This window comes from Myxocyprinus asiaticus, chromosome 48 (assembly GCF_019703515.2).
Source record: "Myxocyprinus asiaticus isolate MX2 ecotype Aquarium Trade chromosome 48, UBuf_Myxa_2, whole genome shotgun sequence".
Taxonomy (NCBI): domain Eukaryota; kingdom Metazoa; phylum Chordata; class Actinopteri; order Cypriniformes; family Catostomidae; genus Myxocyprinus; species Myxocyprinus asiaticus.
The window spans coordinates 24,540,415-24,554,049 of NC_059391.1; the positions used below are offsets into that span (position 1 = coordinate 24,540,415).

At 36.9% G+C, this 13,635-nt stretch overlaps 2 protein-coding genes across 2 annotated transcripts; one reads left to right on the top strand and one right to left on the bottom strand.

Moving 5' to 3' along the window:
- The first annotated feature begins 1,505 nt into the window (after positions 1 to 1,505).
- On the top strand, positions 1,506 to 4,584 carry LOC127437380 (cyclin-dependent kinase inhibitor 1-like). Its single transcript, XM_051692209.1, has 2 exons — positions 1,506 to 2,258; positions 2,387 to 4,584. The coding sequence occupies exons 1-2, from the start codon at positions 1,712 to 1,714 to the stop codon at positions 2,452 to 2,454; spliced, it is 615 nt and encodes a 204-aa protein (XP_051548169.1). The 5' UTR covers positions 1,506 to 1,711; the 3' UTR covers positions 2,455 to 4,584.
- Positions 4,585 to 7,243: 2,659 nt separating this feature from the next.
- LOC127437381 (interferon-induced transmembrane protein 5-like) lies at positions 7,244 to 9,286 on the bottom strand. The gene is made up of 2 exons (XM_051692210.1): positions 9,054 to 9,286; positions 7,244 to 8,778 (listed from the first exon to the last, which is right to left on the bottom strand). The coding sequence occupies exons 1-2, from the start codon at positions 9,258 to 9,260 to the stop codon at positions 8,557 to 8,559; spliced, it is 429 nt and encodes a 142-aa protein (XP_051548170.1). The 5' UTR covers positions 9,261 to 9,286; the 3' UTR covers positions 7,244 to 8,556.
- Between the last annotated feature and the right edge of the window lie 4,349 nt (positions 9,287 to 13,635).

The following is a 13,635-nucleotide window of genomic DNA, read 5'->3' on the forward strand; positions in this document are numbered from 1 at the left end:
TAAGCCATCTTTTTCAAAGTAAAAGACAATGGAATGGAATTGCATAAAAATAAGTAAAGATAAAAGGCATATATTCTCTTAAAAACCTTATTCACATCTAACTAACTGTACACACTGGTGTGAATTCTGTTATATTTATTGACTTTATGCTTTACACATCAATTCTAATTAGAATGTCATCATTATTTTTAAAGGAATAGTTCACCCAAAAATTAAAATTCTGTCATCTTTTACTCACCCTCATGTTGTTCCAAACTTGTATTAATTCTTTCTTCTGTGGAACACAAAAGGAGATGTTTGGCAGAATGTTAACCTCAGTCCCCATTAACTTTCATTGTGTGGAAAAAAGATGCAATGAAATTAAATAGTGGCTGAGGCTAACATTATGCCCAATATGTGCTTTTGTGTTCAACAGAAGAAAAAAAAGTCATATTGGTTCAGAACAACGTAAGATTGAGTAAATGTTGACCAAATTTTCAGTTCTGAGTGAACTATCCCTTTCACACATTGGGGCTGTGTCTCGTTTCAAAGGCTGCATCCTCAGGAGGTCGCATTTGTTGGCCTCATCGAGGCTGTCTCGTTTCATAAAAGCGAGCAGGACACTCCGAAAGCGAGTAGGACACTCTGAAAGCGAGTAGGACACTCTGAAAGCGAGTAGGACACTCCGAAAGCGAGTAGGACACTCTGAATGCGAGTAGGACACTCCGAATGCGAGTAGGACACTCCAAAAGTGAGTAAGACACTCCGAATGCGACATTTGAATGCGACACTTCTTTCACGGGAATTCGGGGATGCATGAGGTGTAACCTTCGTGGGCACTCACAACCCACAATTCTTTGCTTCAACGGAAATGGACATCATTTGTCTAAATAAAATTATGCCAATTTGCTCGAAATATGATGTTCAAACGCAAGTAATGTTAATTCCCAAGTTGAAGTACCTCAGTAGACAGGTGCAGAGTATATAATATGTAAAATTATAGTAATATTTGATTAAAATAAAGTATTATAGACTAAAAGTACACCTTTAAAATCTATTTTCTTTTCTCTCTACATCATTATAACTCTCCTAAAATGTACATCATACATTCCCTTCCAAAGGGACTTTGTTCCTTTCTCACTCAAAGCGCTCGCACTTGTTAAAGAGTGGCGTGCTGTCATAGCAACCATGTTACGTTCTGTTTCCGTTTGTCCTACGAAGGCCGTCTCATTTAAACGATACTTGTTTAAAGGAGGACACTCGGTATACTGCAGCCTTCAAAGGACGCGTCCTACCTAGCACACAGCCTTTGAAACGAGACACAGCCTGGATCATTAAGTTGAAGTTCTCCATGAATGCGGTACCATTGCGGGGCGGGAAAAAACACCATTAAACTCAGTCAAAAGGATTCCGACCAATTACAGTCGAGTACATGTGGGTCTAACCAATCACAGCAGAGTAGAGGCGGGTCTAACAATAGAATGGGAGGGGTTGGGGACATGGGCGGACTGGGAAGAGAAATCGGCCCTATGGCCAGTCCACCTCTGGTTGGGATGTTGACAAATGGGAACAGAGCAGCACCGCTGAGGCGCAGGACTTTAAATCTGACTCGGTCAGATCTGGAGCTTTACGACTTTAAACGACGTGTGTTGAAGTCCACACAGATTTATTTATTTTGTCCTTTCGGGACTTTCACGCCCATTTTGGCCTGTTTTCTTGGACAATATCAGTGATGTCTACCGTCCTATTTTTCACCAGCGCTGGGGACAGACTGACCCCGAGGAAAACTGTCCCTCAGAAGAACATGGACATTTTTCATTTGCAGAGGCGCAAGAAGAGCTCCGAAACTCGACCGGAGCCCGCAGATATTCTCCCTCTACTGAAGCGCTCGAGCACTTGTCGAAATTTGTTCGGACCGGTTGACCATGACGAGCTGAAGCGAGAGTTGACCTCCAAACTTCGGGAAATGTCTGAATACAATCAGCTGAGATGGAACTTTAATTTCAGTGAAGGAAAGCCGCTGGATGGGGATTTCAAATGGGAGGAAAGTCCATCTGAAGACTGTCCGGCGTTTTACCGGGAAACTGACGTGTCAAAAGGGCCATTTATGGACTTACCCTCAACTGAAAGATTCGCCCAAGCTGCCCCACACAGTGGGGGTCGCTCCGCTTCTCTGAAGGGTTTGAAGCAAGAGAATCAGGCAGACAAATGTAACCCACCACAATTATTTCCCAAAACAGTGGTCCGGACGAAAAGACTCACAACTCTGCGCATTACAGGTAAAAACGAGCCAATTACTAGCAGTATTGACAACATATTTAACACAACAATGACAATATATTTTAACTTAATAAAAATAAAAATAAAGTGTTCGTGTTTTTAATCTTGTAAATTGTTTTTCCTGTAGATTTTTATGGAAAGCGAAGAAAAAACTGCAGCAGCGTAGGACTGAAGGAAAGCAGAAGTATGGAGTGAAAATCGCATCAGATGAAGGTAAAAAAGCCAGTCCGCGTCACGCACTAATGGCGGGAAAAGGCCGGAAGAAACGATGACGTCAGAGTTCACTGACTCGTGCCTATTTATGCTATTAGTTATAATATCATGTGATTCTGGAATCGCGTTTTTTGTTTCTATCGGAGAGGCACCGGTTGCTCTTTACAGCGTAAAAACTTATTATATAAGTAACTTTAAATTAAAGTCAAGACATGTATTTATTTCTGTTGAATATATCTCAGTGTGTATATATTTTTGTAATGGTTTAAGTTATTTATTTTTCACTTGCGGCATGTTATTTTCAAAAACATAGCTTTTTCATTATTGTCACATGAAAATGAACAAAATCATGATCCTGAGCCATATTGTCACTGTTGTAATGTTGCTGTAATAAATGTATATGTAAACATATTGTGGCTCTTCATGTTTTTACCTTTTTCATGTGACGTCATTGTATGACTGTGCCGCCGCCGCCATATGGACCCTTTCACATATTCGGGTTTGGAGCGCAGAAGTAAACTATAGCAGGGTTAACTTCTATAGTGGTGATTGGGCAACCACAGCAAATATAATTTTTACGTTTCCATTTGCTACAACAGCAAGAGAAAAACTCCACCGCTAAGTTTCCACAACTTTCCAAAAAGGGAATAAAATAGAGAGAGATGGATGGATTATGGCAGCCAGAAGAGAGAAAGAAACACATTTACTGTCACTTCGTCAGAAGTTGTATTAGAAACCTTATCGCAGCTGTTGTTATTGTTTTGTTTTTTTTACTAATTCCATGGTAATATAATACAAATTGTGTAATAATTGCACTAAAATGTAATTTAAAAAAAAGTAATATAAAAAGTTTGGCTAAATAAGACAGAAACCATGGTCTAAGTGAGGGCCGGTCATTGCCCCTCTAGATTTTCCTTGTGTCCCCCAAGAATATCTAAATAACAGGCCTACAAGTTTTATATCTATTGACAGAAATCAATTACTGCCGTCTAAACAGAAGCAAATCTCAACTAGTCTCACGTAGAGTCATTTTCTTTTTTCCACACTCACAACATCCATAAACTGTGTATTTTATATCCATCTGATTTCAGTGTAATTGTGACAAATGCACCTTTCTTAACCTACAGAAATTCAAACCATGCAAAACCATAACAAATGATGAATATCTAATAATCAACCATTAAAATGTCGTTATTGATCAAGCACTAATCTGAAAATTTTGGGGGAATGTGTCCCATCGCAATGACTATGGTGGTTACAGCACTATGCACATATACTTTTAACCAAAAAGACAGTGAATCAGGCCCGGCTCCACAGGGGGGCCTGGGTGCCCCAATCATGATCTTGGCCCACCTTGAACTACACCTACACCCACCTCTCCAAATGTTCGGCCCACCTGGCGGGTCCTATGCCCCACCTTACATCTTAGAACTGGAGCCGGGCCTGCAGTAAGTATGAAGTAAAGACATTAAAATTGATGCATTATAGTTTCTGTATTTTTAAGAACCAAGAATTAGTTGAATATCAATTCAGGGTTTAGGTTAAATTAAAACAGCAGTACGTTCCACAAATGTTTTCTGACCAGTATCAGTACACCATACCTTGAGCTATTGGCACACTGAAATTAGATTACTTATAAACTAGTTCAAATGTGCTTGTTGAGTGTGAGAGGGCAGATGTCACCCCTTGTGAGTGCTGGGGTCGCTGGTCTTTCTCACCCATTCAAAAGCTGCGTATCCAGCTGGACAACCACCCAAGCAGATTACATTTGCTGCCATGTGACAGGACCTGCTCGATGATGTCAGACTGTTGACACACGTGTGACCAAGCAGAATTTATGATGAATTAGTAACTCAACAGCTGACCAAATGTCACTATATACAATTTTTCTTTTTTTACTTAAAATGAAACATAAATGACGCGGCGGCAACACTTTTGAGCGATGAGTCTTGGTGCATGAATCGTTTGTTTAAGTGGTTCATTGAACTGAACCTTCTGAACGAACCGATTCACTATCATGCATCATACCTCCTAACGCTACACCTGAAGGGACTCACTATAAATGACTCTTTATCATCATCTGCTGGCAGGAGAGAATGACTTTCAAAGAGCTTCAGGATTTGATATCTAGTGTAAATCATTTTTTAAAGCTTAATTAAGAAAAATAAATACTTTAAAGTACATTTTATTTAAATTTAAAACTAAATGATAAATTAGGATTAATTTTACTTAAAATACTTTGATAAATATTGAACAACTGTAGAGTCACTGAATTTACAGTGCTGCTTCATCGCCACTGTGTATGTGAGTAAAATATTGAGAAGTTATATAAATATTGAAAAATATAGACTGACCTTAAAGGGATAGTTCACTCAAAACATTCTGTCATCATTTACTTACACTCATGTTGTTCCAAATGACTTTCTTTCTTCTGTGGAACTCAAAAGGAAATGTTAACTATTCAGTCACTATTTACCTTTTTTTTTTTTTGTATGAAAAAAAAAAAAAATATGCAATGAAAGTGAATGGTGAGTATTCCTTTTTTAATCAAGTAGCTGACATTTGGACATGGCACCATGGTAGTAACATGCTAATGCAATAGTACATTTATATCAAATAATTTAGTACCACATTATTACCAACTGATACCATCACTGTCCCACAGTTATAAGGGATATCAGCCCAGTACAGAAAAAAAAAAAAAAAAGATTTGTTCTAGCGAGAGTTTTAGTCTAATCTGTACCAGCTGATAACAAATGTACCATGTCTGATGTCTTACCTGTTATTAAAACTGGGTGGAAGCTGAGAGCCACCCAGAAACTAACTACTGAGCATCATTACAGGCAGAAGGGGAAGATTATCCCTCAGTACTCGCAGATTAGCTGCATATAGACGTCTGCTCCAGTGGCTAATTTCAGCTAGTGGGTGTTTATGTGTGTGATCCTCCCTAATGCGGTTGTGCTGAAACCGTAGGAGCTGAAATACCCTCCTACTGCCTCCTGAAAGCAGAAGAATCCTGCTGAAACTCTAATGAAATCACAGTGAGAGAAAAACATCAAGCAGCAAGAAGAAAACAGCAACTGTAATCACTTAATCAAAAATAAATAAATAAATGGTTTCAGATTGCTCAGAAAGGTTCTAAACAAGCCAGGCTAAACATGCTTATGGGGTAGTGGTTAAAATTGTGCTGAAAACAGAAAGATTGCAGGTTTGAATCCTGCCAGGAGCTGTGACCATGTACCCTTGAGTCCCAGGTTCATCCAGGGCGTTTGTCCCTGTATATGTTTAGTCACGTCATTGGATGAAATAGTCTGCTAAATGACTGTTTACGTACAATATTAAAAATAAAGGTTCTTTATCAGCATGTATGGTTCCACGAAGAGCCTTTAACATCTATGGAACCTTTCCATTGCAAAAAAGGTTCTTAGTAATGGGAAAAGGTTCTTTAGACTGGAAAAAGGTTCTTCAAAATTGTTCTTTTAAGAACCTTTCATTGAAAGGTTCTGGGGAACCAAAAATGGTTCTTCTATGGCATTGCTGCGAACGCCCTTTTTGGAAACTTTATTTTTAAGTGTACTTAGTGACTACTTGTAATAATCAAAATGAAAATATCATTTGTTCTGAATTTGGACAGGATGCAAATAGCCTTTATTAAAAAAAAAAAAAAAAAAGATTTTTTTTTTTTTAAATCCAGATTAAAATCAAATTAATCTCAGTTTTTAATTGCAATATAATATTGATGTATTCTAGAAACCAAAATTAAACTTTAATGTTAACACTGTGCAATATTGATGTATGAATCTAAAGAAAACATGTTCTGGTCATGTTTCACCCCAAATAATAATTGCTTTGCATAAAGAACAGAAAGCCTATTTTGGACAATTATGATTATTTTGCATTGTGATTGTTTTTATGATTATGATGTATTTGTTTCTCCCCAAATGTTCATCACTGTAATGCATCTGGATGTTCTATTATTGTACTTTTGTCCTAATTTTTTAGTTATTTGTAACTTTTTTCTGTATTACAATAAAAAAAACAACAACATTATTATATTTTTAGTCGTCATAAATTACTTTAAATATTATTAATAATATAGCATTAAAAATAATTTAGCAAATAAATAAAAAGCATTTATTTTCTTAAAGGAACATTCTGGATTCAAAACAAGTTAAGCTCTATCGAAAGCTTTAGAGGCATTATTGATTACCATGAATAATAATTTTGGCTTGTCCCTCCTTTTCTTTAAAAAAAGCAAATATCGAGGTTACAGTGAGGCACTTACAATGGAAGTGAATGGGGGCCATTTTTAAAAAAATGTTTAAAGGCAGAAATGTAAAGCTTATAATTTTATTAAAGCACTTACATTATTTGTTTTATTTTTTTATTTTTGTTAAAACTTGTGTATTATTTGAGCTGTTAAGTTTAGTCTTTTTGAGGGTTTCAAAGGTTTACTGCGTTGTCATCGTGGCAGCGAAGTTGTAAAATTGGATATAACTTCATACAGAAAAGGTTGGGAAGCGATTTTATCACCTAAAATCATGTTTACACACATATTGTGTATATCTTGTTGCTATACTTCTGAAACAGTGAGTATTTTAATGTTTACGGATTGGCCCCATTCACTTCCATTGTAAGTGCTTCACTGCAACCCAGATTTTTTAAGACTTAAAAAAAAAATTATTGTCATTTTTTTGAGATTCTGTTTATTTATCAGATGAATTATAGCATGTTTATGCCATATTTTACAGTAATCTTAAATATGGTCAGATGCATCAAAGGCCTCAGGGATTTAATTGATATTCATAACGAAGAGGCAGCAAAGAATCCACACAGATGAGAAATAGCATCACATCTTACATGCAGCAGGTCTATATGAGGGTGTGTATTTTAACTGCTCTTTAATCCAGTCACTGTACATCTGTGTCCACTCTTTATACTGACTGAAATAGAAGGGGAGTTAAGGTTGGCAAACAGCTCTGTCATTTAAATGATAAAAATACCAGCACAGCTGGGAGGGGCCACCACTGTAAGCACAGGCGGCACAGCAGAACATTACAGAGCACAGAGAAACATATGAACACAGAGAGACACATGAGAACTAAACCACAGCTACATTTTTGCCTTTAAAACATAAGAAATACAACCATGCAGAAACCAAATTACAGAACTCATGTTAACCTCTTCTTCATAACTGATAACCATGTAAAGTTGATTTAAGAATCAACCAAATAGCCCTGTACATGCAAACACAAAATAAAAACTCTCTTTAAAGACAGCTGCCTTCCAGCATTGAGAAGGCCGAATCATTTTCGTTTAAATTAACCGTTTAAAAAAGCATTCATTGTGTCGTCACTCAGTGGTATTGCTCGAACCCCTCCTGCATCAATTTTAGCGCTCTTTTTTTTTTGTAGTGAAATAAATATTTAGTCGTTTATACTTTTGTTTTCGACCGAGTGACATTGGTTACATGGGTGTAGATTCCCGGGGGGATGGGGGAGGTAACCCCTCCCAATAATCAAAACAAGCATGTACAACAATTAAGTTCTTTAGCTGATTTTACAGTCGGATTACAAATGCTTTGAGAATCGGTTCGGAAAGAACCGAAAAATAATGACTCGTTCGCGAATCGAGCGTCACACGGTGTTTTTTATAACAGTGGTATATTCATATAGTTGTTTAAATCTTTGTCGTCGAGTCGCATTTTATTTCAAGAAAGAATCAGTTCAAAAGAATGACTCGTTCGGGAATCGAACATCAGTAATAAGTTTATAACAGTGGAATAAAGTGGTATCTAATTGATTTTTTTGGCAAAGAGACACCTGTAAAAATATTGTTAAACATTAAATACTTTATTAAATACTGTTGAGCCAATTTACTTCATAAAATAGAAATGTAGGGCAGATCTATTATGAGATAACATACAGTACACTGACATTAATTATGAAAAAAAACAAACATTCTAAATAATAATAAATTCATCACATAGCCAAAGAAAATAATACGTTGACGAAGTGGAGTGAGGGTGAACAGTCCGGCTGGTTTGCAGGAGTAACGATGGTTGGTTTGCTTGAGTCGTTCTTTCTACCTGCTGAAAAGCTTCATGAGGCTCTGGAATCCGTCCTCACCGAAGAAATCAAATGTTCCCTCTGAGCTGCCCAGATGAACCAAGAGCAGAACCAGCAAACCCAGAAAGAGCAGAGGAATCAACAGATTCCAGCCTGATGCCAGAATATTGTACCACTTCGCCTTGTCCGAGCATTCCTGTGCGGCACGCATATCACCCAAGGTCTTCTGATCTCGAGCCTGAAAACACAAACATACTTTATTATGGGTTCTTCAGCTCAGTGTATGGGTTTCTGAGTTCTTTAATGCACCAATATATCAGTACAGAGACCAGCTTAAATCTGGACACCTTTAATTTGAGTTTTGTAGGCCAAGTATGTTATTTTTCTCTATCAGATCCCTGAAAAGAATATTAGTTTTTTTTTTTTTTTTGTACTTTGAGAATCCTTTCAAAGGTACAAAAAGGCAAGAGATATAAAATCAGAGAGACACTGATGTTGGATGCTGGAGCTCACCTTGATGGAGTAGATCAAGGCCATGAATCCCAGGCAGCAGAAGTTGACGTACAGAGTGTTGCACAGGGACCAGATCAAATAGTCATTTGGTGGCTTCTTGTCCGCAGGGCTCATGTTGACCACCGTCGAGCCACCAGTCTTACGGCCAGACTTACAGTTTGTGAGTGGAGTGCAATCGTTCACATAGCTGTATGTGGCGTTATCCATCCTCCGGGCTTTAGGTCAAGGATCAACTCCTGGAAGAATCTGAAGAGAAATTACTGAAGAGAAAGATCAGAATGCTACTTATACTACATGGGTGGAGTCAAAAGAGAGAGAGAGAGAGAGAGAGTGGTCATTCATTATGTGGTCGTTGCTAGAGAGATCAGGGCAGGGTGCTTTCGTACATGTAACCATTTAAATGAAATCTTTCTCCAAAATTTATACAAAGGCACACAAAGAAATCAGGTTTTTGGAAACCTGGATAAAACATGTCAACATTCAACAACATAAAGTTTCTGCATTTCACTTGGAAATATTAACTGGCTTGATCAGTGATACCTGACTACATTTTTTTTTTTGCCTGTTTTGATTGAGAGGAATGTGTGCTACCTTACAAAGACAAAACACATTAAAAACACACTGTCAAATCTGAGTTATAACCAAAAAATTAGGTCTCTTAAACTATAATCTATCCTGTGATTTTGAGAAAACAGAGTGAGATGTTTTTAAAACCCACATTTGGCTGGACAAACAAAAAACTTAGAAGACATTTTTCTCAGTTTCAGTGTCAGAATAGTTTCTGTGCTTTGACTTTAAATGGAAGTATGAAGAGAACATTTTAGGGTAGATAGTGATCATATTCAAACCTATATCCCTGCAGGAGCACCTCAGCTGTACCACCACTTCCACTTTATATCTTTAAAAGTTTGCTTGAATCCTGTTTATTTTGGTCACCCTAGTATCATGTTACAAAGTATCATGATCTGGAGCTCTTTTTTTAAGAGAATGGCGCCCTCTACTGTGGCAGTGTAGGAAAAAGCAAGGTCTTCCACCCTTGCAAACAAAGGAATACTGTGTGGATCACAAAAAGAGCGATTTTCCAGAATGTCCATCCCTCATGCCATCCCAGATGTGTATGACTTTCTTTCTTCTGCAGAACACAAAGATTTTTAGAAGAAGATCTCAGTTCTGTAGGTCCATACAATGCAAGTGAATGGTGACCAGAAATTTGAAGCTCCAAAAATAACACAAAGGCGTCATAAAAGTAATCCATATGACTCCAGTGGTTTAATCCATGTCTTCTGAAGTGATCTAAAGATCAAAATCCCTTTTCACTGTACATCTTGCCACTGCATTTTCTAAGAACAATCATGATTTCAAGCTTGATTGCACTAGTGCTTGACGTATGCGCAGAGCGCTAGATGGTGCTAGGAAGTGTAATCGAGCTTGTAATCATGATTGCCAAGGAGACTGCTGATGCTAAGATTTATAGTAAAAAAGGAGTTACATTTTGGTCTGTTCTCACCCAAAACCGATTAGATCACTTCAGAAGACAAGGATTTAGCAACTGGAGTCTTATGGATTACATTTATGCTGCCTTTATGTGCTTTTTTTAGCTTCAAAGTTTTGGTCACCATTCACTTGCATTGTGCAGACCTACAGAGATGAAATATTCTTCTAATTTAAAAAAAATAAATAAATTCATACACATCTGGGATGGCATGTTGGTGAGTAAATGATGAGAATATTTTCATTTTTGGGGGAACTTTCCCTTAAACAAACCAAGCCATTTTATGAACCTAAAACAGCTACAATAAAAATAATTGTATGATTATTTTACTGTCAGTCCTCCTAAAATCATATCCTAATGTTAGTAAATGACTTAATTAACATGATATCGCTGTGGAGTTTATTTGGTATAAAAAGTAATATAAAGTTATAATTGCAAAATTGTAATTTTTTGGTTATCTGGTTAAAGTTTAACGGTCATGGGAGTAATCAAGGTGAACTTCGCTTTACTCAAAAAAAAAAAAAAATACATTGCACCGTTCACTGTTATGCAAGAACAGGAGTTAAAAGATCTGATTGGTCGAGAAAGGTGTCAGTCATCAAGTTGACCAATCACGTTAGAAAGGAGTGGGTTGAGGGGAGGGGTCTGACTGTCTTCCGTTTATTTGCTGCTGTGCTCACACACTTAAAACTATTCAGCCATACTACCTGAAATAATATAAAAACACAAATTTAAATGTTTAGTGGATAGTTTTGTGCATCATTCTCAAAATAAGTTTCCAACATGCAACCCAGATAAAGTTTATCGATTACTTTATGCAATTATCAGCCTAAAATACACACAATATATGGAGTAATATGGCGTGTCAGATAATAATTATCAGATAGTATTGATATTTTTTGATTGTGGCATGTTTTGAATTTGCTGTCTGTTATTGTAGTTATGATGGATTGTTTTAGTTGTTTTCAGAATAAAGTTACTTTAAAGCGATGCAAATAATTATTAAATAATAATAAAATAGCCCAAATTAGAGCTCTCTACTTCACATCCCTTAAAGGTGCAGTATGTAAGATTCAGAAACCCTTGTTATAAATGACACCTGTGGCCGTTAAGAGAGTGTATAATATTTGACTCTCCAGTGCTGGAAACAAAACAAATCTGATGCACATTTTTCGTTTCTTTTTGTGCTGGTTCCGCCTAGCGGCTTCCATAAAAAGAAGGAAGGTTATTTCTCTTCTTAAGCGTAAGAAATATGATATAGTGTTTCTTCAAGAAACGTATTTTCCCTGTAGGAAGCTGAAAAATTTGGGAAGATATGGGGTGGACATGTTTTCTTTAGTGCTTGCTCAAGTAAGAGCAGGGGAGTCATTACATTGATAAGTAAGCATCTACAATTCAAATGTCTCAAACAGATTAAAGATAAATTAGGAAGAGTCATTATTGTTTTAGCTGAAATTCAAGGGCAAAGGTTGATTTTGGCTAATATTTACGCACCTAACGCTGATGATCATGGCTTTTTTATAGATCTTGAAGGGATGTTGCAAACCGTTGGCACCCCTCATGATATAATATTGGGAGGAGACTTTAATCTTTTGATGGACTCAGTCCTTGATCATAGTAAAGCAAAAGTGTGCAAGCCCACTAGAGCAACATTGACGCTTCACAGGACGTGTAAAAATCTTGGTCTTACAGATATTTGGAGACTTCTGAACCCATCTGGTAGGGACTATACATTTTTTTCATCAGTCCATAAGATTTATTCTAGAATAAATTTTTTCTTTTTTATATATATATTGAAGTCCCTCATTTCAGCCCTCAGCCATTGATATTAATAATGCTTTTAAAGAATTCTATCTTGATCTTCATAGTTCCACATCTTCGTCAACGATGAAGATATTAGAAACTTTGTGTAACCATTAGAAATCCCTTAACTGAAAAAAAACTCTCTTGATTCTGAGATAAACTTGGAGGAGCTTGGCGAGGTAATTACAGCTTTGCCGCTGAATTTTTTAGATCTTATGCTACAGAACTGGCTCCACTTTTGCTAAAAGTTTATACAGAATCATTAAAGAATGGAAAGCTTCTGCCAACCATGACACAAGCCAGTTTGATTCTTAAAAAGGACAAAGATCCAAGCGAGTGTAAGAGTTAGCGTCCAATTTCCCTGATCCAGCTAGACGTTAAAATATTGTCAAAAATTTTGGCTAACCGATTAAGTAAAGTTATGACATCTCTTATACATATAGATCAGGTGGGGTTTATTTGGGGCTGCAGCTCTTCTGATAACATCAGGCATCTCATCAATATCATGTGATCAGTGACGAATGATCAGACTCCAGTCGCTGCCATCTTACTTGACGCCGAAAAGGCATTTGATATGGTAGAATGGGATTGTCTTTTTAAGATTTTGGAAATATACGGGTTCGGGAATAATTTTATTGGATGGAATAAGTTACTTCATAGACACCTGTTAGTGGCGGTACAAACGAATGAATTGATTTCAGATTATTTTACTGTGGGTAGATATGAGAGTAGAGTGTTGAGATCCTTTAAAAATTTGGTTCAACATTTTGGGATTCCCAGATCTCAGTTCTTTAGGTATTTACAGCTGCACCACCTGCTCTGTACTATTTTTGGGAGTAGCATTATTATTATTATTATTATTATTATTATTATTATTAACCTTTATTTAACCAAGAAGTCCCTTGAGATTAAATCTTTTTCGAGGGAGACCTGGCCAAGAAAGCACACCAAACAAGGTAAAAAATTTTATAAGATCAACACAACAAAAACAGACATAAGACAAAAATAAGACACATTAATGAAAACAATGGACTACAATTACAGAATCCAGGTTATGCATAGCAATTGCACTCTTCAGTCATACAATTTTTTTTTATCAAAGATTTGAATTCACCCAAGGTAAAAAAGTGATTTAGATGTAACATTTTCTGGAGGGAATTCCATGTGATGCTGTCTCCTTAAGCTTATAGAAGGCCAAAACACCCCCCTAAAGCGGCAGATACTCGGGGAATGGTGATTACTGCTTTTGGAAAAGGTCATGAGGCATCAGTGTATTACTCCCTGCTA